This window comes from Gymnoscopelus braueri (assembly GCF_963280865.1).
Source record: "Gymnoscopelus braueri genome assembly, chromosome: 18".
Taxonomy (NCBI): Eukaryota; Metazoa; Chordata; class Actinopteri; order Myctophiformes; family Myctophidae; genus Gymnoscopelus; species Gymnoscopelus braueri.
Genome location: NC_137618.1, coordinates 42063641 through 42091290, shown reverse-complemented (window position 1 = coordinate 42091290; position 27650 = coordinate 42063641). Strand labels below are relative to the sequence as shown.

Genomic DNA, 27650 nt, shown 5'->3' with positions numbered 1-27650 from the left:
GTGCCCTTGCCTGGCACTGCTGGTTAATTAGTGTAATTAGAAAACAATTATGGAAGCAGTTTCTGAACTTTCTGTGCAAATGAGAAAGACAGTGAAATGTCTTGGTACAAACCAAGTGAGAGACAGTAATGTAATTAACAATAGCGGGTAGACGTGTGGCTGTCTTCTTCCAGACGCGAGCATGTAGCCATGGGCAGAGATGGGAGCCCACCAGTGAGTGGTATGCGTTTCTCATTTGGAATCAGGTTTTTAAAAGCCCCCCTGCAGCTTATTTTAGCTTCCCGTTTTCCCCCTAATTTTCTCACCAAACCGTGTACAGGATTGTGGTTTGAAATCGTCCATCACGCCTTACTAACGCTATAAGACGTGTCAGCATGGATAAGGCTACAGTACGTCATATACACTGTTGCTGTCGGGCAGAAACCTCTTATCTCCATACTTTAACATTTCGAGTTTTTTCGTAAATTAACTCATTCACTGCCAGACTTATTTCTGTCTGTGTTTGCCCACTGCCAGCGACTTTTTTTTTTTTTTACCTTTTCAACTGTAAACACAAACGGTATCAGTGTGCGTCGCCCAGAGAAAAAACTATCCAACCGCGACTGCCCCTTGCCTTGTAACAGCATGTTGAAAATACCAAAAATACAGGGCAAAAAAAGTGTACTCAAGATACAGCTGTTTTTGATCTCCGGATCTGTGTGAGTAGAGAATGAAAATGGTCACTCGGGTGATAGAGAGCAGCAACATTACATTGCTGAAAAAATACGGTCTTTCTGGTCGTTTCCTTGCAAAAACCACAAAACCAACAGACACAGTTCACTCCTTCACAGGGTAAATGCATACCTAGCCTACAAGATGTGTGAATGGATAGCCTCTCAGCGAGTGGCTCGTCACACCGCCAATCTTTTCAAACTGTGTGCTAAACAAACGGCATGTTCTTAAAGTGCATTCACCCTGCCTTTGGCCCTGAGCTGGGCTGTAGCTCGCTGTGCTCCAGAGCAGTTGTTAGCTATGACTTTACAATGTCAACAGCACAACTCTTTGACACAGCTGCCAGGGATAATGGACAAACGGCGTAAATAGTCCCAGAGAAAACATTTAGCAACCAGGGGTCATGGAGACCCACAGGCAGGGGAGTAATTTGTGCCGGAGCGGACCGGAGCCGAGCTCCAGTATACCTGCCTGCTTGAGCTCCGGCAAATCTAGAAGGTGCTCCGTCATCTCAAATGCACATACAATACTTTTAACCCTAACCCTTTTGGGGGGCTTTTTATCATTAATTCAACGATCACATCTGAAAGTGATGAAACCAAGTTACGTTCGTAAATAGCCACAATTTAAACACTTAATTATTCGCTGTTAGAAAAATGGTTGCGCCCGAGCAGGGCGATAAGATTCCTACGCTTACTACGTTAGAGGACTCTGCAAATAACATAAAGGCCCCGCCTCCCCCTCATGTCAAAGTTTACAACTTGATGAGAGGACATGTGGAAATATCCGTAACGACTTAAACCCCATATTATTAAGGTATTTGTTATACTGTAGAGACTCACAGCAGTCCTGTGGGCTGCGGTTGTTGCGGATGAGGACCTTCTGGTTGTCGTCACGGAACAGGCTGGTCCAGTTGACCGTGTTGTAGAAGCAGAGCTGGCTGTTCTCGGCGATGTGCACGTTGCCGGCGCTGATCTCGTTCAGAGACTGCAGCTGCAGCGAGTAGATGCCCCGCTGCTTCAGCACCAACAGGGAGATCCCACTGTATATGGAGGAGAGGAGAGGAGAGGAGAGGAGAGGAGAGGAGAGGAGAGGAGAGGAGAGGAGAGGGGAAGGGAGGATGTTTCAATAGTCAAAGGACATGGAAGACAGAAGGAGGGATGAGAGGGGTGCAGTGGGATATAGATGATGGACAGACAGATAGGATGGAGAGATCAGAGGGGAGAGAAGTAATACAGTTAGAGGATAATGAAGCAAGATCAGAAGAGAAATCAAACAAGGACCCAATCCAGTCTCCAAGATGGGAAGGGTCCAATCAAAGCAAAGTTTTGAACGATGGGGACCAGTGTTGTATTATTTTAGCCCATTGTACTCAATTCTATGCCAGCTGTCATATTTCAACGTCAGGCAGTCAAATCATGTCCCTTCCACTTTAAACAGGGTGTCACGCACGTCAGTCAACAGCTTAATGATGGTGGTGCAATCAGGCTTTGACGGACATCTTCCTCTTCTTGATGTGACGCGCTGGAAACAAAAGCTATGATTTCTACAATGAAGTCTGCACACACATTAAACAGCTGTTGGAGCGAGCTGACATCAAGGGTTTCATCAAGGGGTCTTTATAATATATTTTCATAAGCAGCAAGCTATATTATGCTTTGATCAATTTGATTTACATGGGGACACATTTGCGCTACTGCAAAGACTAAACAGAAGTGGGAGAGGAGGCTGGGGATCCGCTTTTCTCCCAAATTATTTTCAGCGCTTCCGTTGCACAGACTGTATGACGGAAGCATTTCGTCGCTGTTGGGCATAAACCTCTTATCTCCAACTTTTTGTGTTTTTTTCGTACATTAATGCCCTACCCGATCATACTACGGCGTCACACAAAAAGCAACAAGAGTAGCAGATCCGCAAGCTCGAAACACAGCATGAAGCGACGTGTTTTGAGCTCGTCGATCTGCTTGCTTTTGAATTTGAATCCCGAAAAGTAACAGTTTTGGACATCTGAGGTTTCCATCCGACAGAGACGATTTGAACATTGTGTGAGTCAACAGTGTGGCTGAAGAGACTAGGTACAGTACATGATGAACCACTTTACATGATGAGGCCATAATGGCAGTAATAGAAATGACGCGGTGAACTTCATTTTATAAGGATTTGCAAGAATGAATGAGGACAAGGTATTATCTGGGCAAGGTTTTGTATGTGTTTGTCGGGTACTTATTAAACAACCATGTAATGATTCTGACTCACTATTCCTATAAAAAAATTGTTTTCCTCTCTTTTTCTCTTTCTAGCTTTTCCACACTCACACGCACACACATGCGCGCACGCACACACACACACCCCTTCACAGACAAGGACAGTCAACATAACAAGAAGACAGCTCCCCACTTAGTAAAAGGCCACACAGGAATAACAGCTGAGCTCTCTATGGCCCCCTTTCTCTCTCTCTCTCTCCATTCAGCCACCCCAACTTATCTCACCTCTCTCACCCTTATCTCCCTTCTCTTCCATCTCTTCCTATGCACCGCACCACCATCCTTCTTTCCTCTCTAGACTTCTCCACAGTTCCGTCCCTCTCCTCCTCCGTTTTTGTGCCTCACCCCTGTTCTCTTTGTTTCTGGTTCTCTCCCTCTCTCTGTCTCTCTCTCTCAAATTGTCAAACCGTCTCTGTCGAGTGGAAACCTCATTATGTCCAAAACCGCTCAAATTCAAAAACAGCAAAAGTAGCAGATCCACAAGCTCAAATCGAGCTTGTAGATCTGCTACTTTTAATGCTTTTGTGTGACGTGGTAGGGTGTTCATTTACGGGCAAAAAAAAACACAAAAATGTAGAATATGGAGATAAGAGGTTTCCGCCCTACAGCGACAACAGAAAATACGTTTTTCACTCAAGCCTGTTCCTGTTTTCATACCTCCCTCTCCCTCCTCTATACCTCCTCTCCACCCCGTCCACCCTGTGCTTGTTGTAGTGTGTGGTGGAGTGACAGCAGCCCGGGCTGCTGGTGTCAGAGCTGTCAGGGGGTGAGGAAGGGGGGATGTTAGCGGGGTCGACCTCCTGAGAGAATGGGGGGAGGGGGTACATGGCAGGCCGTAATTTGTAGTGTGGGCCGCCCGGTGCCTCTGTCTGTAGGTGGATGACACCCTGCCCTAACACACACACACACACACACACACACACACACACACACACACACACACACACACACACACACACACACACACACACACACACACACACACACACACACACACACACAACTGCACCAACATTCAGTGCTCCATTGATCATGCTCCAACCTTTATTTATACGCGATTACTGGGCTGTTTTAAGCACATTAAGCGCTTTGTACTTCGTCGTATACGCCAAATAGACAAAACAGTCAATTGACAAGCTCACAGTGTAGATTGCATCCTGACATGAGATTGTAGATGAGCTGTTTTCACTCATTGTACATTTTTGATTATTATTTTCACCTACAATGGCAGGCAAGGCTTGTGTGTTTCAAATGCCTATACCCTAAATGGCTGTAGATGATACATTGCCGCCCCCGCAATTGCATGTGGTGCCGGTCTCCCTGAGCAAGACATTTAATCCCTAAGTGAAACTGAATTTATATATAGTTTCTGTTGGGTGTAAACATGCTACTTTGATGCTTTTGTGTGACGCTGTAGTATGATCAAGTAGGGCGTTCATTTACGCAAAAACACAAAAGGTTAGAATTAGTGGATGAGTGGTTTCTGCCCGACAGCAATGATATATTCAAATGGGCATACCTTCTTTCGTATTATTCAACAATCGGGAGATCCAGCAATTTGAGTGACTGACACCACTTATAAACTTTTTCAGGTGTTTCAAGTGAATGCAATTTTGGGAACATTTTGATGTTTTCTGTGCAGCGTGTTGGGGTTAGACACAGAACATTCCCTCATGTGCATGTGAGCACGCACGCACGCACGCGCACACACACACACACACACACGCACGCACGCACGCACGCACGCACGCACGCACGCACGCACGCACGCACGCACGCACGCACGCACGCACGCACGCACGCACGCACGCACGCACGCACAGAGTGAGTGTGTCAGTAGCCGGGTTAGGTGTCCAAGTAGGGGAGATAATGGATGTCATTGCCGTCAGCTCACTCATTATAATTAGTTTGTCCTTCCATGGCTAGTGGGTGGTGGAGCATTGACTGGCCATGATTAACTAGGCTAAGATGACACTCTGGCATGTTCAATGACCAATCACAGCCCACTGCAAAATGACCTTATTAGCTTATTATCCACTTGGACGTGTGAACTTTTGTGGTTAACCTGCAAACATACTGTATAGAATGGAAAATTAGGCTTGAATTGAAAAAAAGAAAATCACTTTTAAACATACTATAATGGTTTGTATTCCACATAATGTGTAAGACCTGGGAATCGAACCTGGGTCTCCAGTGTGGAAAGCCAACATAATATCCACTAGCTAGCCTAAAGGGGAATTCCCCCTTGGCTGAGCGACTAGCCACTACCGCTACATATGCACTCAGGTGGAAAAAGTACTACATTTTTTTACTTAAGTAATAGTATCAATTCCACAATGTAGAAATACTCCGTTACAAGTAGAAGTCTGGAATTCAAAATGTACTTGACTAAAAGTACAAAAGTAATGGTCTCAAAATGTACTTAAAGTACCGAAAGTAGAAAGTACTCATTATGCAGAATCTCCCGTTTCAAAAGTTTTCAAATGTATAAATTGTATAAAAATCTTTTGAAAATAGAAGATCTACAAGCTCACAATGCGTTGCGATGCGACCCATTGTGAGCTTGTAGATTGGCTATTTTCAAATGGCCGAAATGTATAGTGGTTAGCGTATGTTTTGTAATAATAATCAAGATCGACAAAGTAACTTAGTAACAAAAAAAATCGAATAATTATATTGTATTGTAAAAGAACAATGTTTGCCTCTGAGATGTAGTGGAGTAGAAGTAAAACTATTGAAAACTGGAAATACTGAAGAAAATAAAAATACCTCAAAATTGTACTTAACTACTTGAGTAGGCCTACATGTACTTATATATATAATACTTATTAGTTACTTTACACTACTGACTCAGGTCAGGAATGTGAAGCCTGTTATCCCACACATTTCAAAGTGGGGTTGGCTCACTCAAACTAGAGCTCATCCATACAGCCATCCATCCTATTTTTTTATGTTTCTCAAAATGTATGGTTTTGGAAAATCAAAATGAATGGTTTTGAACATACTGTATGTACAATAAGGTTTGGCACCCGACAGTTACCACCCATGTACAGGTTACTGTACCTGTAGAGCGCTCTTCCCCCGATGGTTGCCAAGCTGGAGAAAACACTCAAGTCTGTCATGTTTTCAGGCCAAGACTGGATGTTCAGGAAGCCTGGATGGGCAGAGGCACGTGCACACACACACACACACACACACACACACACACACACACACACACACACACACACACACACACACACACACACACACACACACACACACACACACACACACACACACACACACACACACACACACACACACACACACACACACACACTTGAGTATAACAAGAAAGTAAAATAGACAGAAACATTGCATAGCATTTACATTAATCATAGCACACTTTGAGGTGCTTGAAGGTGTGTGCAAGGGTCCTACTTTTAAATAGTAGGCAGTAGGGTATGCTGCCCGTATATTGCTGTATGTGAACTGTCTAAGTACATATTCATGTGTGCATGTACATTTGTCCGTGGTCTAATATATATCAAACTGGGGGTCCTTGAAATTAAAATGTTTTGAGAACCACTGCTATAATGTTCCAGAAATGGAGAAAATGTTACGTTACCAGGCGTGTTTTTGAAATGTTTTGATTTAGATAGTTATAAATGTTAACTCCTGTTGAAAATGTTCAGAAGCATACTATGGGAGTATAATATTTGGTGATTTGGTGATTGACATCACAAAAGTATAGGCAAAGATACAAAGAAATGCAAAATCGAAGAGTGACCTCCAAAGATGATTTGCACCGAAAGTCATGCTTGAAGCTTGTATCACCATTTCAACGATTCCCAAACATATTGCTGTTATCTGCTGCTGTTATCTCATTTGAATGCAGCTCAGCCTGAATCCTGTGAGGAACTACGATACAATATCAGCAGGCTGCGAAACAGAGGTGTTTTTCAAAGTACAGTGGATTAGTTATGATGACGGTCCCTAATCTAAGATCAACTGCATACAGAGTGCAGACAATAGGCTAGATGAGACTATAAATTGAGGATGTAGATAAACGCTCCACTAATGTGTCGGGCATAATGATAATGGTAATAGTTTGATATTATCAATATTTTTGCATTTCCTTTATGGGCCAGCTCTTTGCCTGTTGAATCATTCAGGAGACTAAAACGAATAAGCTGAGAGAACGGGCCGTGGCTCATTTAGGATTTTCAATAATGTATTTGGAAAAGATTAAATATTTAGCAGATGGGCGCGGGTGGAGGAGGGGGGGGGGGGGAGGGGGTTGAGGGGTGCAAGACCAAAGCGCAGGCATCAGAGGACAAACAAGATGGCCGGCCGAAGTGATGAGAGTATGTGAGCGGATCTCTGGAAAATATAAGAGGAGAGGAGACTGGAGAGATCAGAGGAGACTGGAGAAAGGAGAAGTGGAGTTTAGGGGAGCAGGTACCTCAGAAAATAACACAAACCGCTTTAATGTTGAGGGAGGCCTCATGCAGGCAGGATGAATTTCAATCAAGTGTCTGATATTTGATTGCCTTTATGATTTATTCATAATGAGCGTGAGAGATGTGTGTGGGTAAAGCGTAATTCATACTCTGCTCTGACTTTAAAGGGATATTTCACTTTCAAAAAAACTTTGGGTCATTTTATCATCTACTTAGGCTTTTGTGAGCCCCCCGGACCGTTTTTAAGTTACTTGATTCAGTATTTAGATATTTGATATTCATTTCATCAGACACGCCCCCTTCCTATACAAACCCATTATAACTTCAAACTCCATTTTTAACATGTTAGATTCATCAAAAACACCCGTCCTTGGTTCTGGTGACTCACCCTGCCCTCCTAATACGCGAGGGGGCCGTGTTTTTTTGATAACTTTTTTCATTTATTTTAAATATTTTTTTTGGAAAATGAAAACAATTAAATACAATAAAACAATAAAATAAAATAAAAAAATTTAATAAAATAAATGAAAAAAGTAATTGAAAAACCACGGCCCCCTCACAAATTAGGAGGGCAGGGTGAGTCAGCAGAACCAAGGACGGGTGTTTTTGATGAATCTAACGGGTTAAAAATGGAGTTTGAAGTTATAATGGGTTTGTATAGGAAGGGGGCGTGTCTGATAAAATGATTATCAAATATCTAAATACTAAATCAAGCAACTTAAAAACGGTCTGGGGGGCTCACAAAAGCCTGAGTAGACGATAAAATGACCCAAAGTTTTTTTGAAAGTGAAAAATCCCTTTAAAGCCTAAAAATAATAACGCGCGCATCACTGAACGCTGTCAGCTTCAAAATCGGTCCTCTTCGGCGAGCAACACCGTCATTCGAAGGAGTATAAATTAGGCTTAATTAAAGAAAGAGTGCGCTGCTTCATCACATCGGCATGATGCGCGTCCCCCTACCCTACACACACATAGGATATATCATTTCATCAGCAACACTGTTTGTTGTTCCGCTCCCAGGCGTGCCGTAGCAGGTCTGTAGGAAACGCTTATTAGAGTGTTAGACGTGTAACAAAAGCGCTCGGGTAATTGCGGGGCATCTAGACGAACGCGAGTACCGAACTTCGGCGCGTCACGCCGATCCAAAGAGGGCCAATTATTGCAGCTACATAGATATTCCCCCAATGGAAGCATGAAGACAAATTAAATACAATCACAGGTAAACAATAGACAGTAAACAATGTGTCTTCCTTAGCAACCAAACAACACGCCGAGCTGTTGTTTTGATTCCCCTCCTGTGGGGTGTGTGTGTATCATTTACAGTAAGCCTTCATTTAGTCAGTACAGACAGCCTCTCTTCCACATTGGATTATTTAGGCGGCTGAGGGCCCTATTAGCCTGCCGGCTGCCATGCCGTGGGATCGTTAGCGCTGTAGCGGCTGACACTAATTGCCTTAATGACAAAAGCAGGAGTGGTGGGGAACCTCGCAGATCCCTGCTATCAATTGATAAGAAGCAAGCTGTTTGTTTTGACTGGAGTGGGAAGGTAGCTGGAGGGGGTGAGGAACAGTCGGGGGGAGGGTTATCCTCAAGTTCTTAATGGAGCTAACAAGCTGCTGCTAGGTGCTAACAAGCTGCCAGGCTAACAACGTTTACACCCACACACGCCGTAACCCGTGTAGGTTAGAACTTGTCACCATCGTCAAATATCCCGTGAAAAATTAATCGCACACGTGCGCAGTTTAAAACGTGATGCGTATTCACCATCATGGCATTCATGGACATGCTTGATTCACTTCGCTGATGTGTCTGTACAGTCAAGCCGAGGAGAAAGATTGAAGAATCCATGTTTTGAAATTTGAAAAGGGATTTTAGCCTACAAACCGCTTGACTTGAGACCTATTTGATACTTTGTCGTACAAGGGTGCGACGCAAAAACAGCTAAATGAACTCATTCACTGCCAAGGACCACTTTGACGACTTTTTTTCCAAAGGCCCAGACTGCCAAGGACGACTTTGACGACTTTGTGTTTTTTTGGTGTTTCAACTACTGTAGATGGCACTCTTCGCTAACACATGAGTGACCATTTCATCCCCAGACACACACAGAACCAGGAGATCACGAGATCCCAAGATTTAGTCCTGCATTCACTTCCTGGTTAACATATTTGGGAAATCGCCTGTATCTCGCCTCCTGTGTTTTTCTCCATGTCATTTTGGCGAGACATGCTATTTTCAATGGCCTATAACAAGCAAACGGGGTCAACCTGAACAACACAATGTCCAGAGAACCTTAGACTCTGAGATCACAATCCTGCTGGCAAGAGGAGCCAGTGGTGTGCTTGGGAGCCTGTTGGACAAAAGGCAATTGTATGCATGACACCTAGTAGGCTACATATGAGGAAGTATAAAATAAAGCTCAAGTGGTTAAGGTGCCTTGAGATTTTGGATTTGCCCATGAGTGTGCCGTGGTGACAAAACATTTGAAAACCACCGTTCTACAAGCTAAAGAGAGGTGCTTCCTTGATTCCATTCTCTCTCCTTTAACTCTCTCAGTGCCACGCCCCGAGATATCCCGAGTTTTTCCCGAGTACCCTCAGTGCCAGCACGAGAAATCCCAAGTTTTTACTTTTGACTGTGGTCGCGCTATTCTGTTTATTTTTCATGATCACTTTCGCTTCCTGACTCCTTCAGACTCACCCGGAGCCGGATGTAAAAATAAAAAATTCATTTCCGGGTCACGTTGTTTTTCTCCGGTGATTTTCGGCCAGAATAGGGAAAGTCACGGTTTTTCACACGGTATAAAAAGCGAACGGAGAGGTCCACGTCTACTCTCTTTGGTCTGGGTGACGATCAGTCATCGTAGTCGTGTATTGCATCGTAATTTAGCCTGATCAACGATTGTCGAAAATGTCAACATCCGGTTATGACCGGATATGACGTGAGCCTGTTTGGGAGGGGGCGAATGAGCCAGCGAGGTCATCAATGTGTCGATTTGTTGCTCTCTACTGGTAGAACTGTATTATGGGTTTAAAAACCCAATCAGATCATTTATTTGAATGAAAAATTACAACAAAAAAAAACGCAAATTGCTGGCACTGGGGGAGTACTTTATGAAAATACTCTTGGCACTGAAAGAGTTAAGAGGAAAGGAGATTTTCTATCCACATTTCCTTGCTCCAGCATTATAAAAACTAGAAAGGCACATTTGGGCATTTATGAAATCAAAAGATCACACAAAAAGCCACTCTGCTTAAAAGCACAATCAATTTCACATTTCAAGGTGTTCCCTGAGTTAAGTGTTGATTCTTAAGATACAGTATTGTATGCATTTAAGCATGTAATCATTCTCATCACGTCTTTTTTTTCCTTCTATTTTTGCAATACTGCCAGGGAAAAGGAAAGGAGATATTTCTAATCTAAATTGCTTGTGGCTTTTTAAAAAGGTAGAAACCACTCTCAATTGTGTGACTGTGATGAAGACACCCCATGCATCAAAACGTTCATGGAAGCAGTTCCCGCTGGGATTTAAAACTCAAAAGAACTATACTGTGAAGCCTAATTTACGCTCTGCGACGGAGTATGAATCGGGCTTGGAGCGTGGGAGGAGAGACACTGGCATGCACGTGTGCTGAAAACACACAGAGATCCATGCATGTATCCACCACAGGGAAAACACACTGGGAACCCGGTATGAACTCCTCCAAGATCTACTGTATATACGTGAGATGAAAATCCACACTGAACCTGTAACTCCCTTTCGTGTTCCGTGTCTCTCTCTTTGTATTTTCTCTGTCTATCTCTGTGGCTCTATAGGCAGTAAAAGCAAAGTGAAGGGAGCAACAGAGCAGGGGATCAGGTTCCAGCCCAGAGCTGCATTACTGGTCCATCCATGCAGAAGGCAAATCAGTGTGGAGCCTCTTACTGGTGTGTGTGAGGGTCAGTGGCACAGGACCAGGAGGTTGAACCACTTAAACCCTCTATCAGAGGTAGGCAACCTTAGGCACATGCCAACATTGGCACAGGGGAGGGTAATCACTGGCTCACTGGCATAAGTGTGAAAGAGAGGATTTTTGGTTTAAAATCTATTGTATTTTTTGAATGTAATAAAATAAGAATCAAGTCCCCTTTCTCACTGTACTATATGCAAATGACACCTTGCAAATAATTCTACATTCATTCAAACTATGACTCGGAAGGGAGTCTGGGAGATACAGTATAGGTTGGTTATATTTATGGACAATGAAAATCTGCTGGAAATATTTTATTTTTAGGTGGTTTAAAGTTAATTAAACTTGACTATTTAGAAAATAAAAACATGGCACTTCATTTCAAAAAGGTTGCCGACCCCTGCCATATATACTTCATTGACCGGAGTCCCCCAGGCGTCTATACCAAGACCCCTCTTTTTTTCCCCTTTACACAAAATGTAGCAGATCTACAAGCTCAGAAGCTTGTAGGGAAGAAGCCAGCAGTGGCTCAGGAGGTCAAATGGCTGCTTGAAACGGAAGGTTCCCAGTTAGTTTCCGGGCTCCCCGAGAGTCAAATAAGTCCTTGAGCAAGACACTGAACCCCTATTTGCCCCAAATGAGCAGGTTGGTGTCTTTGCATAGTTTCCTCCGTGTGTGAACGGGTGAATGTAATGAAGATTGTAAAGCGCTTTGGATAAAGGTGCTATATATATAAATTAGATCTGCTATTTTCGCCAAATGTTTGGCCCAGAATAGTGACGCTAGGGTTCATGATTACAAGCTGTAATGCTGGGAACTCAAATGAAAAATTGCTTGGATGGATCGCCCCCCACACACTTTGACTTGACCTCATGACCTCCATATTTTCAAAATAAATGCTGGCACCGAGAACTAAGGGGGGGGGGGGAGGAAAACAATGAGGTGAATGGGAGAGAGGGAGGGAGGGAGAGAGAGAGAGAGAGAGAGAGAGAGGAGTGTGCCAGGTGTATATACTGTAAGGAGAGATCTCTCCTCCTGCACCACACTTTATTTGAAAAGCCGCAGCGAGCACAGGGAGCCATAACCTCTGGGTCACGGAGGATGCTGACGGCTGGGTAGACACGTCACACACCCTGACAGCTCTGAGAGGTGACACGAGGCGATACGCATCTGTGACTGCGACAAGAAGACCAAGAAGAGGCAAGGGGGGGGGGGCGGGTGTGGTGGAGAGCTGCTTGGCAGGTATGCGTTTTTTTTTGCCACCAACCCTTCAAACCTCTCCTCAGCTCGCCACGCGCAAAAAACCTTGCAACGTCAATGTGGGTGATTTTTCGTTTTTAACACGTCGTCATTTAACACTTTTCGATTAACCGTACGCTCTTAGGGGGAAAATGTCATATTAAATCGGAGAATGAATTAAAAAAGGGGGGAGGGAATACCTTTAATGGGATATAAAATGTTTCATGTCAGAATGAGTCTACGGACAGCATGATTGGGGTAGCATGGCGGGTGAGGTGGCTGTGGGGGTTAGACCCTCTATTCTTAGTAAAACAGACCCAGAGTTACAACTTGGACCAGGCCCCCCCCCATGCCAAAAAAAAGCCGATCCATAAGCTCACAACACATTGTGAGCTTGCTATTTTTGGCGAATGATCCCCCCGCAGAATAGGGATGCATGGGGTTCAAGTGGTTAAAGAGGAACTGCTCTGTGTGTCTCGGTTCCTTTCTTCATGGTGCGTGAAGGGAGGGCTGGGACCCTGGGACTCAAGGCTAGAGACCCCCCCCCCTCCAGGGATCAGTGTAAGAGAGAGAGAGAGAGAGAGAAAGAGAGAGAGAGAAGAGACAGATAGACTCATGTTATATTCATCTTGCTCTGCCTGTCCAACGCCTTGGTGCGGGTCGTCTCTAGTGGGCTCCAACAAACACACACACTGTGCATAATGTGCTGCACCGTACATGTCGATGCACACATAACAAATCATAAAGAATAATGCATTGTGATCGGGCACAAACACTATGTTTATGAATAAGTTACTGGGTAATACCTGATATTTCCGAGAGCCTTCTCAGCTACATTCAACGAGAGACAAACTCATTTCCCGTTCTGATATCACACTGCTCACCTGTGATTTCACGAACGGTGCGGAACACGTTGAGCTTTTCGGGATCCAATGCTTCGATGTTGTGATAGACGTCCCTGTGGAAGAATCAGAATCAGCTTTATTGTCACATTTACAGAAGTAAAGAAGTGGGTGAGATTTGTTTCCGTGCATAGTTTCGTGCATGGAAGACATTTGCAGAGAGATGTATTGAATAAAAGAAGTAACATTCTTTTTTTAAAGGGATTGAGAGAATTAGCATTTTTGTACTGCATTGATAAAACATAAATGCACTGGATTGTTTTGCTTTACAAAAAGAGTTGAACAGCCGTGCTGTGATTGTCTTGGCTCTGTGTTGTGAAACAGCCAGAGGGTTCAGATGACCTGCCTGAGGCAATGCAGAATCAGCGGGTCCACTCATTCCCACCATTATCCACACTCAGCCAGACATGAAGACAACAATGCAACAATAGAATACAAAACAGAATAGAAAATAACAAAAGTAGAGTAGAACGGAACAGAGCAATACAGACTAGACTACACTAGACTATAATAGACTACCCTAGACTAGACTACAATAGAATAGAATAGAATAGGATAGAGCAATACAAACCAGACTACACTAGACTAATAGAGAAACAGAGACTGTATTACACTAGATAGAGATATACAGACTAGACTACACTAGTACTTTCACTTTCACTAACGGTTTTGGAAAAAACCCTTCTTGATTCAAATAGGACAGAACAGAACAGAACAGAACAGAACAGAACAGAACAGAACAGAACAGAACAGAATAGAGAAATAATAGAAACATAATTATCTGCACTTGTGGGAACTGTCTGTCTGTTCACTTCACTGACCTAAATTTTACCAAAGTGCAAAAAGTGCAAGTCCTAGAGGAGAGCTGGTAAAATGCTAAAACAAAGGAACAATTTGAATATAATGAAAAGACCTTATATGAAGTACTTGAGTAGTCCTTTCACTAAAGACTTCCTTACTCTTACTCAAGTAAACTATTTGGATGACGACTTTTACATCTACTTGAGTCATCATTATTTTAAAGTAGCAATACTTTACATGGTTACAGTTTCAGGCCACTCTGCCAACCTCTGTGTGTACTGTACACGACAAAATCTCCTCTTCACAACATCTACAAAGAGCACATCCACTCCTCACTGTAATTCATTCCACTTATTAGTATCTGTAGTATAGCACTGTCCTTACTGGTCCAATCTACAGTACCACTCTCAAGCAAAGTCACCCACTTATCACCAGCAAACCATGGCTTGCTCCATCCACATTCATTTAACCACTTAACACCAAACCTAGTGCATATTTCACATTCAGGCTTTTAGCACGTATGCTCAATAGCAGGTTTCATTAACATTTGCAAGTGGACGACACACTAGGGAGCAATGTGACTTTAGATTTTTTATTTTATTAATTTTTTTAGAGCCAGAGCCCAATGGGACCTAACCGCTATCTCTTAATTGATCTGGTTCGGATCAAGCACCATATTTAAAACAATATCATTGTAAAATAATGAAGTTATTCATTTATTTGATTTGAGCGTTTAGGCCATGTCTGGCTGGTTGTCTTTGCACAAGCGGATTTTAGTTTGCAATGGGCTTGGACTATGAGGTCAGGCTTGAACGCAATACAATCCTCAGTGTTAGTATAAGATAAGAAAGAGTACGATAAGAAATAAAACACATGCACTGCCAAGCAAAAACCTGAGTAAATACCACTCGGAGAGTGTAAAGATTAGTATTAACATGACATCGATAGGCTACTCAGAATATTACAGTGTGTGGCTGTCACAGTGTGAGACTCTAATATAACTATAGACTATCATGTAGGAAAGCTATACACAATTCTAGTAGCTCAGGAGGTAGAGCGGCCGAATGCTATTATATAGATTGAGGTCTCTATAATAGCATTCGGAGATTGTGGAATAGTTGTCTGGCTAGACTACTGAACTCCTAACTGCTCCCACTGAGCAGGTTGGTGCCTTGCATGGGTTCCTCTGCTGTCAGTGTGTGAATGTGTGTGTGAAGGTAATGCACATTGTAAAGCGCTTTGGATAAAGGCGCTATATAAATGCACCATTTAGTAAATGTATCCATTTGTAACTCTGAGTGTGTCCAAATGTAACCAAATGGACACTCTCAGAGTTAAATTAACTCTAAGGATTGTACAGTGAATGTTTAGGCACAAGTAAATATCTACCACTTCCTATGATCTGCTTCTAGGCGTCCAATCAACTATGATCTGCTTCTAGCCGTCCAATCAATTCTCACCCTTTTATTCCGGTGATGAGGAAGACCAGGTTTCCATTGATCTTGGTGCAGTTGACAAACTTATCAATGTTGCTGGAGTCCACGGTCTGGGCCGACTGAAGGCTGGCCGTACCGATGCCGTCACAGGCTAGAACAAACACAGACACACACACACACACACACACACACACACACACACAGAACAGGATTACTAATAACATAAGTAACAAAAGTACACAGTTGTGTCTTTTAGAATCGAGCTCAGGGGCAATTTTGTGTGTTTCCAAAAATATAAAGGTACAGAAGAACAACAAACAGAAGCCTGTCAGTAACTATACTACCTAAAGAAGCTGCGAATAACTACTTGGATACATACATGTTTCACATGAAAGCGTGTGCATTTCCCAGTTTGTTTTGAATCATCCAAATTCACATTAACAAATAAACACATTTGAAGTTTTGTGGTATTCAATATTGGGGTGGGGAACAGTTTCACTACTTATAGTCAAAACTGAAGTCTAAATACATTTTGCAGCAGTTTGCTGGTCGTTCAACTTAATGCAAATTTGCATAATGATTTCTCTTTTTCTTCATACTGTATAGTTAATTGATTTTGTGTCATTTTGAAGAGCAGTTAACTACCGTACAGGAACACAACTTGGTGGCTGGACACATACAGTAGTATCCTCAGTGTTACATTAACTTTGGGCAGGAAAATAAATGAGTTGCTTTCTTGTCTCTTCATCCACAGCCAATGGATGAAGAGGGTTTTCTTTTGGCAGTAAACATATTCAGTTGAGGGTAACTCCTGTTTATTGATAAACAAGTTAATCTCGTTTTTATTCATCTGCCTTAATGTTGTATGATAATTGTTGCAATAACATTTTTGATTACATGGCAGATGTTCACATGGTAATTGTTTTAGTTAGGACAACTATATTTCTCTTGAGGGTAGTTTTGCTGCAGTTCAACTTATTTCAGTGTGTGTAATGTAAGCAACTGGTAGCTTGTAAAGCTGCATAATGCTCTAAGTCTAAGAGCATTCTGTAGCTTTACAAGCTATGGAAGACTATAGGGACGCTGGTCTTAATAAAACTAGACATAATGTTTGTTGAGATAACTCTATGGTCACGGATCGGATATCAAAAGTGATCCCAGTCCCAGTTTATTTTAAATGTTTAACTATACCCAAAATCCCAGCCCACAGGTTGAGATGTAACCCTTACATTGGATTTAGATTTCTCCAGACATATCAGTACACAGAGGTCTCTGATCATGTCGCTATTAAAGCGAGACTAGCCTCCCCAAAACTGGTATCCATGACAATGCTATGCAGTATGAAAGGCGATTGTCGTCATCTGTTTCCTGCAGGAGACTTGGCTCCGATCTGAACCCTTAGCGACCGCATGCCCTTGCTGACGTCAACCCCAGGCAGATTTCGAACCCACAACCTTACACATGAAAGGCATATGCTCTAACCCAGGGGTCTTCAACAGGGGGTCCGCAGAGTTACTACAGGGGGTCCGCCGAATCTTTGTGTGATATAATACCATCCCTTTTCTGAGGAGAACTTTAGCCAAAAACAGCCGATCTACAAGCTCACAACGCCTCGCGCTGCGAGGCGTTGTGAGCTTGCAGATCTGCTATTTTTGGCAAAGAGGCATAGGTGTAGAGGGAAAGAAGAGCAGACCGAGTAAACAAAAAAAGGTTAATCTGAAACTCAATTTTATACAATATAGAGGGCGTCCCTGCTTCATCTCTCTCTCAGCTAGGGGGTCCTTGGCCTGAACACGTTGAAGACCCCTGCTCTAACCGCTACACTAAGGCAATTGTACGCAGCAAAAATACTGAGTGTGAACCAATTAAACCCTTAAACTTTGTTGACCGGGGTTCCCCCCCAGAGGTCTGTACTTGGCCCCCCTCCTTTCTTCCCTCTACACCAAATCTCAACAAGCTCATCATAGTTACAAGCTCACAAGGCATAGCGAAGCCATTGTGAACTTGTAGATCTGCTATTTTCACCCAAAAAGGTTCAGTTATTATGACATGCCCGAAAAAGGGACGCTATAAGGGTCCAAAATGTGGCTAATTTGGCCTAAGAGTGTCATTTGTACTGGTGTAGCCTACAGTGGCTTACCTTTAGGGCAGATGTCCGTGCAGGGGATGCACATCTTGATGCGGTTCTCCTCTACCTCCATCTTGTTGCTGGGACACGCTCTCACACAGGAGCTCTGGTCCACCACAAAGTTATCTGCAAACAAATTAGAGGCTTACTAAATTAGTTCTGCTATCGTTATTTCCCCCAAATGCTTACATAGGGAGGAGCTAAGCCATTTATTCATTGGTGACGCCAACCTCCCTGAGGTCCTCACCGTACCTGGGGCGATAGGGCTTTTGCCCGCAATACTCTCAGAGAAGCCCCCACCCTTCATACCTTCAAAACCGCTCTCAAAACCGCCTTTCAATGTGGCTTTCCCCAGCTAACTACACCCCTCCGTCTCACCATTCCATTGTTGTCTCCGCCAGGCCGAAAGGCATGGCGAGAGAGTATGTTTTACCCCCTGTCCGTCCGTGTGTCCGTGTGTCCGTGTGTCCGTGTGTCCGTTTGTGTGTCCGTGTGTCCGTCCGTCCATCTGTCTGTGAACAGCTAATCTCAGGCACCGTTGGCCCCGTCGCTGCGAAACTGTGCACACACACTCCCTGGATGCCAATTCAGAACCTCTGCCCCAAATATTTCACATGGGCCTGTTATAGCGCCACCAGGAGGCCGATTTGTGCAAAACCCATTTTTTTGTATTACTCCTACAGATTTTATCCAAACATCACACAAATCGGTACACAGTATCTCTATAGTCATGTGATCAAGACGGATCTGTCTGATTTTCCACATTCCATCCTGATTGGCCAAGGTTGGCTTCCAAAGTTTGCAGGATTGGTCCATTTTGAACAAAATGCCTCAAATCATGAACGCAGCTTGCGATTTCCGTGAAATTTCACACGCACATTCCCACTAGGCCGAGGAACAAATACCACTTGAACGTTTTCAAATCAGCCTCATGGTGGCGCTATAAAAGGCCAATTAGCATGTCTAACTATAACTGCACCGATCTGCGTGAAACTTTGCACGCATACTCCCTAGAGGCCAAGGAATAACATCTGCCCTGCATTTTTCACATTAGCCTTTTATAGCGCCACCAGGAGGCCGACCTATGTAAAACACATATTTTGAGATTAAGCTTTCATATTTTATCCAAATTTCACGCAAATCGGTACACATGATCTCTATAGTCATGTGATCAAGACATCTAAAGTTTGCAGGAGTGGCCCGTTTTGAACAAAATGCCGCAAATCATGAACGCAGCGTCCGATTGTGGTGGAACTTTGCACGCACATTCGCACTACGTTGAAGAACAAACGCCACCCTTTTCACATTGCCCTATTATAGCGCCAGCAGGAGGCCGGTTCTTATTTTTTATATTACTCCTACATATTTTGTCCAAACATCATGCAAATCAGTACACATTATCTCTATAGTCAAGTGATCAAGATGGTTCCGTCCGATTTCTTATATTCCATCCTGATTGGCAAATTCTGAACATTGCTGGCCCACAATAACCTACCTGACCTGGCGGAGACCTGTGCTCCGAGGAGCACTTTTTCTAGTTTTTATTGATTTTATTCCATAGTCTTAGCCTTTTCTTGGTGTTTTTTTGTCCTAATGAAGTTGTTTTCTACTCCCCCCATGTAAAGTATCTTTAGGTACTTAGAAAAACGCTATATACATGTTTGATATTATTATAGATTTCAAAATAATAAGTAGTTTAAAATCAATTCCTTGTTTTACGGGGTGCCAGAGGAGAACCAAAAATAGGAGTGAAGTGTTCAAACTTGATGGGAGTCGCTGTAATAGCTGTTTTGTCAAACAGTGCATTACAGTATAATCACGTTTACTGGAAATAAAAGCATGAACCAGCTTTTCTGAATCAGACTGTGTCAGGCAGCATCTAACTGTAGATATATTTCTTAGATGACAACAGCCAGTCTTGGAGATATTATGTGCTTCTGAAAGTTAAGATCTCCGTCCAACATCACACCCAAGTTTTTGACACGCTCACAAGGTTTTACCGACAGGGGCGATGGCAGGGGATTGAATCCTGTGCCTCAATGACTTGGGACCCACTGAAAGAAACTCTGTTTTCTCACTGTTTTATCGGTAAAATAAAGACAAATGTATCAAATTAAAAGTGAGTAAACAGAGAGTGTGTCCTATACTAACTACTGTACATACTTGGTTACCTTGTCTTAGCATAAACATGTTCCTATCTTATATGTTTTGTCATGTTAGATTTTTACCTAATTTTGTTTTTATGTTGAAGCACATTGTTCCTGTAATATGAAATGGGATATATATATATATATATATATATATATTTTACTTCACCTGACTTTATTTTGTCAATATTTTTGTAAAGAATGTACATATTTTATTATACAGCTTTGTTGAATATACAGTATATATCTCTGATTGGCCAGATTGACAGATTGGCTGATTTCTGCATACAGTAGCAGTGCAATGTTCTGCCTGTCTCATTTTAAAATCAATGTTTCGTATGAATTATTGATTTTGTTGCTAAGTAGCCGTGTAATAAGCAAGGATAATGTACAATGAGGCAGTCATTATTGGGAAATAAACCCCTTCAAGGTGAAGATTATACTTAACACGGAATACACATGATGGTACTAAGACGACACACAGTCGCATGTCTTAAACCAGTGGTTCCCAAACGTTTTAGCTCAAGATCCAAATGAGACATCTGCCCAAGACCCAAACTAGTGAAAATAGCAGATCTACTGTACAAGCTCACAATGTGTCGCTTGGCACCGCGTTGTGAGCTTGAACGTCTGCTATTTTCACTACTTCTTGACCCTTGTTTTGTATTTATTTGTGGGAATTATTAAACTGTTTAAATTGTATTTATGAAATACTTTAGAAAAATGTTGGAATTGTTTTTAATTGATGAAAAGTTGTGATATTTACTCGCAACCCATACAAATTTGTCTGTGTCTGGTTAGAAATGGTTATTTCTAACTCATATTATGGCTGTTAGATGTTAGACATCCTGGCTCACGCAAGGGGAACAGTTGCACTGCGAATCCATTTCATCTGCAGTATGATGAGAAATAATCAACTGATCAGAACATTGCAATGGGCCACTCAGCAACCACTTTAAGCCATCGCACACTCGAGTTCTTGAGATGGAACGTTGCCAGAAACTCATTTTAATGTGCGCACGCATGTGTGCACGCACGCACACACTCACACACGCACGCACTTAAATCAAACTAAATGTTCTTTTCCAGGCCAAGAAATGCGGCCCATCGTACTGCAATTAAGACCCTAATTTAAGTCTTCCGTTATGTCCCTTTTTCTTGGTCTTCACATTACTACCCTGAGATCTCTGGGCTTCCTATTGGAAATGAAGGAGCAGATCGGCAGAAATAGCAAAGTTATGCAAAGCGTTGTAAAGCTTGTTCTAAATTATTTTCTTCTAAATAACGTTTTCGCATTATGACATTCCCAAAGTAGTGATGACAGGTTATAAAATTGTTTATTAAGACCAGGAAAAGCATCTGTCATTTTAGATTTTAACCACTTTAACCATTATCTTATACTTTGGCTATTAAAAAATAGCAGATAAGCTCACTGAGTGAACATTCGTAACTCAAATCTTTGCTTCTGGGGATTCTAAAAAAGTCCTCTAAATCCTAACAGTTTTCTGAAAAAAACGTAATCAGCTATAATCAGTGGTTCTTAAACTGTCAAATGTCAAGGACCCCCAAAATGATATGTTTTTGGCCACGGACCCCCATCTCAAAATATGTTATTCCAGGGACCCCCAGAAGTGAAAGAAATATTCGCTTTAAAAATAAATATATATTCAAAGATCTGCACAAATTTTCACGATTTTTCAAAAATAGCAGATCTACAAGCGGTGCCGCGCTATGAGCTTGTATATCTACTATTTTTGAATAGTAGATATAATGAAATAATGGTTCAAGTGGTTACACAGATGCGTTGCCAGTTTGAATGGGCTAAATTAACACTAAGGATGTGACTGTACAGAGAGAGCCCTCGGACTGGAGAGAGAGCAGGTTCGTCTCTGTCTTCCATTCTCTTTCCAGAGAGGTAGGAAATGACAGGCTTAGGTCAAAGGCCGCATAAGACGTTTCAGGAAGGCTGGCTTTTCCTGAATGCTCCCAGTCATGTCACATCACATCCAGGTCCTATAGACACACACTGCTTCAGTTCATAGAAGAACAACTGACCCACACTGCTAATGACCCGCCTGTACGCTCTACTCTGCTCCGCTCCACTTTCATTTATTGTCCTTGACTTCCCTCTCTTCTGTTTTTCTCCTGGTCTCCCATCTCTCCTCTCCTCTAACCAATGATGTAGTATAGGACACACTCTCTGTTTACTCACTTTTAATTTGATACATTTGTCTTTATTTTACAGACAAAACAATGAGAAAACAGAGTTTCTTTCAGTGGGTCCCAAGTCATTGAGGCACAGGATTCAATCCCCTGCCATCGCCCCTGTCGGTAAAACCTTGTGAGCGTGTCAAAAACTTGAACGGAGATCTTAACTTTCAGAAGCACATAATATCTCCAAGACTGACTGTTGTCATCTAAGAAATATATCTACAGTTAGATGCTTTCTGACACAGTCTGATTCAGAAATGCTGGTTCATGCTTTTATTTCCAGTAAACGTGATAATACTGTAATGCACTGCTTGACAAAACAGCTACTGTATTACATCTCACATATTACACTCCAGCCAAGTTTGAACACTTCACTCCTATTTTAGTTCTCCACTGGCTCCCAGTAAAACAAGGAAGTGATTTTTAAACTACTTAGCTACTACTATAGCGCTTTCCTAAGTATCCAAAGACGCTTTACATGGGGGGAGGAGAAAACAACAAAAGAAAATCACTCCAGAAGCTTGGCATTGCGCTGGGGATTTACCTTGCGCTCGCCGCTCTCGCATGCATGTGCAGTGCTTTTCGCTATCTGCCAAAAACTACAATATTTTCAACTCAGGCGGCTGGAAGCGCTGCCAGGCGAGCGCCATGGCGCTTTCAGCCGAGAAAAAAAAGCCCAGTGGACACAGGGCCTTACAGTAGCCTTTTAAAAGAGAATGAGAGTGACTGGGCGTGTGTGTGACAGAGATAAAAGTAAAAGAGAGAGAGACATAAGGGGGGAGACAAAGAGAGAACTGAGAGAAGCAGAGAGGTTTTACTATTTATTTTGTCTGTTGATGCCAAAGTGTTTAATGCTGAGTGCCAAGCAGGGCAGCTTTTTTAGAGTCTTTGGTACGGGGGGGGGGGGGGGGGAGAACCCCGACCTGACCTCCCAGTCTCAGGGCGGACACTCTAACCGCCACTGAGCTTGTGCTTTGGATAAAGGCGTTATGTAAATGCACCATTTACACCTCAGCATAACAGTAATGTAGGTTTCGTAGTCTTTCCTAACAAAGCAGGCGAGCGCAAGCAAGAGGAGGAACATGGAAATGGCTGCAGCCTAATGATAATGCACGGCGTGTAAGAGGATCCCCCGCGCGGGGACCGGAGCGGATGAACTTCAGATGCCACCGCCGTACTCTCCCTGACCCTCACCCTGAGTGCGGGGGCGTGGGGGGGTGTGGGGGGAGGGCGTGGGGGTACAGCTTGATGTACCAGAGCAGCAGAGCAAACAGGCTAAGTACACTTTAAGTCTGTTGTGAATATGTTATGCATTAATAACCGTGTGCAGCCAGACAGTGAAGACCGGTGTTGCATTATGTATGTATCTTCAGCAGGTGTTTATACATTGGAGAGTGCATCTGTTGTTGTCCTGCGGTGTGTGCGATTATGTACGTGTACGTGTGTGTGCGTGTGTGTGTGTGTGTGTGTGCGAGATATGTCCTAATGTGTGCATTTGTACTGTACGCTTGTAGATGTTCACATGAAAGTCCATTGTGAATAAAGTACCTGTTGCATACAGTATTTTCGTTGCTGTCGGGCAGAAACCTAGTATCTCCATATAAAAAAAAAATATATAAATCTTTGTAAATAAATACTCTGCTTCGTCATACGAGAGTGTCACGTTAAAGTAGCAAAAATAGCCGAACTACAACGTGTCGTGATCTGACGCGGGATTTTGAACAAATTCGCCTATAACGATAGACCCAAAATACACCAAGACGGGACGCCAGGTTGAGAGTGGTCAAGTCCGTCTGTGGGTTTTATAAATATCTTACCAATGAAAGGTACTGTATTAACTCCAGCTTGTGACTAAATAATCATAACTACAATGGATCCATTGGAACACAGATTAGCGTAAAAGAAAGAGTTTGACATTCAAGGTCTCTCTGCCTGACAGTGACGATGTGTGTTTGTTTTTGTGTGTGTAATATGCAGTGGTGTAAAGTAACTAAGTACATGTACTCAAGTACTTTTTTTATTTGGTTATTTTTTACTTTCTTCAGTATTTACAATTTTCAATACAGCTACTCCACTACATCTCAAAGGAAAATATTGTACTTTAACTCCACCACAATTATATGAAAACTTTATTTACTATTACTTTGTAGATTTTGATTATTATTACAAACACAAATGAACCACTTCAGCCCTAGATATTTTTCGGCCATTCGAAAATAGCCGATCTATAAGCTCACAATGCGTCGCGATGCGACGCATTGTGAGCTTATAGATCAGCTATTTTCAAATGATTTTTTAAATACATTTTCAACTTGTGAAATGGGACATTCAGCACAATGAGTACTTTTACTTTGTAAAATGTTGTTGCCAATACTTTTGTACTTTAACTCAAGTAAACCACCAGTCTTTTTCTTGTAACAGAGTATTTCTACATTGCAGTATATTGATACTTTTACTTAAGTTAAACATGTGAGTACTTTTTCCATCACTGGTAGTGTGCGTGTGTGCGTGCGTGCGTGCGTGCGTGCAGGGGTTGTGTGCGCGAGACTCACGTGGACACTTCTTGACACAGAAGGCTCCATAGGTGTACTTGGCCATGGGGTTGTGTTCCAGCTGGAAGGTGGTGGGGTTGTACACAAAGGGCTGAGGACACTGGGTCACACACGCTCCGCTGTCATTGAAGTTGGTACAGGCCTGCACGTACACACACCCACACACACACCCACACACATGTAGGCATTCATCATGCATGCACATGAAACACAGAAAGAGGGGGAGAGAGAGAGCAGCTTTAATCTCTTGAAGTACAGTATGCCTTTTGATAGTGTAGCATTAAACGATCAAAGTCATGACTGATGCGTTCGGTTGACGTTTCTTTCTTCACATATGGCAGCCTGCGTAATAGCCAACAGCACTGCAAAGTGCAAGTCCTACTATAGATTACATCAAGGTGCTCACCGGTGTTGCCAGATTTTGCGAGAGAAAAATAATGTACGACGTATATGTAAACAAGCCCAAAATAAGCAACTACACTTCAGAAACAAGCCTAAAAAACACAACCCACAACTAACCAATACTTACAAGCGACTTTACAGAAAAACAAGCCCAAAGTCGCTTATAAGCAGACATGGCTACACTGGCGCTCACACACGAGAGACCAACACTATAGTGGTTAGTCATTTATTGCTGCTCAGCATATCAACCCTTCTAAAGCGAGCTGCTACGCGCCTACAGTAGACATAAACAGAACAAGACTTAATGGTTCGTTTAGTAAGTGAGCTGCATGCCCTCTTCTTTTAATGCACCATTGTTTAATTCATCCCATTGTTAAGAGCCTAAGTCATGCCAAGACATAGCCTGGTAAACCCTCCCCCCGGAAATCTCATTTCTATTTGATTCCTGGAGTGAGTCTGGCATGAACCGCCTCTCTGCAGTATTGGCTGTGTATGCCAATCAGCGTCGTCGCTCATTGTTCTGTGATTGACAGCTTACGTTGGCCAATCAGGTGGCGAGTTCGAGTGAGCCCAAAACACGAACGGCAGCCATCTTTTTCTTGTGCGCTATTTTCTCCGCAATTTTTTTACTTCAAAAAGCTCTCTAACTTCTATTTTGAGGCACGGAATTTACTTATAAGATATCGTTTGGATAGAATTTAGTTGTTTAACTTCATATATGTGGTCAATTAATCATGACAAAGCCTATTTAAAAATAAAAATGTAGAGAACCGGTAGGGGCGGGCAGTGACACCCATGTATCCGAATAAGGCAACCCATTTTGGGCATGGATCGTCTCAAAAGTCTCGCTGCGTCACATTAGACTGGTGAACTGCTGATTGGCTGAAGGGGAAAAATTATCATTGGCTGAAGGGGTTGCCAGTCAACGGTATTACTCCCGCCCAACTCCAGCACAGCCAATACAGAAAGGCGGATCAGGCCAGACTCACTCCTGAAATCAAATGGAAATGAGATTTCCGGAGGGAGGGTTTACCAGGCTAGCCAAGACAAGCTGTGGGACACTTATTTTACAGTGCAAAGTCAGTGTTTACGCTTAGCTTCATTCGATTATGTTAAAATACCACAACCCTACACAGAACTCTTGGTGCAGCCATGTGGACTCACTCAGACCTGACTTTCAACAGTCGCTCACATTTTAAGATAATTACAAAGTCAGCCTCACTACCACCTCAAGAATATATCAAGGATTAAACTTTAATCCTTTAATCGTTAAAGGATTTACATCTCAGCAGGATTTGGAAAAACTTGTCCATGCATTTATCTTCAGTAGACTCGACTACTGTAACGGTGTCCTTTCAGGTCTCCCTGAAAAATTGATCAGACCGCTGCAAGTTCATTCTGAACCACGCTGCTGCTGCTTGAGAAGTGGAGCATATCACTCCAGTTCTTAGATCTTTACACTGGCTGTCAAATAATTGATTTCTAAATCCTGCTGTTGGTTTATAAAGGATTGAATGGTTCAGGGCCAAAACATTTAGTGATCTTGTATCATCCAGATCTGGGACAGGTCTGCGCTTTATGTCCCCAGTGCTCAGTTTTTTATGCACCAGATATTCTGGAACAGCTTTTTAAGAGAGCCATCAATGTATTTGATAGAAAACCTAAGTACCTAACTCATACCATCACACATTGATCACAGTACCTAACCTACCTAGTACATAACCTTTTAAGTTTAGAAAATGTTACAGCTTATATAAAGCTTGTTGTATCTATAAATGCCTACACAGACTGGCCCCCCCTCCTCTAAGGCAGTCATTCCCAAACTGGGACTTGGGACCCATGGGGGGTCCCCAAATGATTTTTTTTTTGGGGGGGGGTCCCAGATGATTAGCTTAATGTGCAACATTGTTTTCTCACTCAACAGTAAGCAAAGTAACCAACATACATTATAAGTGTATGCAGGGTATCTGCACATCTCTAAAGGTACAATTTAATGACTTGTATGACCTTCTTAAGACCAAATTGGCTAAATTGTCAAATATTACGTGAGAAAGAGGCAAACATTGTGGAAATAGCCGATCTGTAGTTCGGCTATTTTCACATTGTTTTCTGGAACCGAGTCAAATTGAATGCCTATAATTCCAAGTGCTTGTCAGGGTGGGGGGTCCCCAGTTCAAATATGATTATTCTGGGGGGTCGCAGCCTGAAAGGTTTGGGAACCACTGCTCTAAGGGAAGAGCATTGATAGAAAAAGAGACACTGGACGTGACACATAGGTCCGGACCACCTTTGGACAAAATGTCCTCTCCATCAAAGGATGCTTCAATTGGAACTGTCTCCTAGTTACACTAAAGGAAAGGACAACTAAAACAATGGTTAAAAATTAACTTATAACAACTTACTTACTTAGTTATAGTCTAGTTAGGCTTGCTTGTGTTTTAATATGCGTCTGTCTGATTGTA

The 27650-nt window shown here is 42.6% G+C and overlaps 1 protein-coding gene across 2 annotated transcripts in view; it reads right to left on the bottom strand.

The window, feature by feature from the left end:
- The window catches only part of erbb4b (erb-b2 receptor tyrosine kinase 4b), a 549356-nt gene that overhangs the window by 139532 nt on the left and 382174 nt on the right, over positions 1–27650 (bottom strand). For both annotated transcript variants that reach the window (XM_080456958.1, XM_080456959.1), the window contains exons 7-12: positions 24787–24928; positions 17889–18002; positions 15773–15899; positions 13494–13567; positions 6039–6129; positions 1554–1753 (exon numbers count right to left, since the gene is read on the bottom strand). In XM_080456958.1, coding sequence (XP_080313084.1) covers positions 1554–1753; positions 6039–6129; positions 13494–13567; positions 15773–15899; positions 17889–18002; positions 24787–24928 — 748 coding nt within the window. The remainder of the gene's footprint in view (positions 1–1553; positions 1754–6038; positions 6130–13493; positions 13568–15772; positions 15900–17888; positions 18003–24786; positions 24929–27650) is intronic.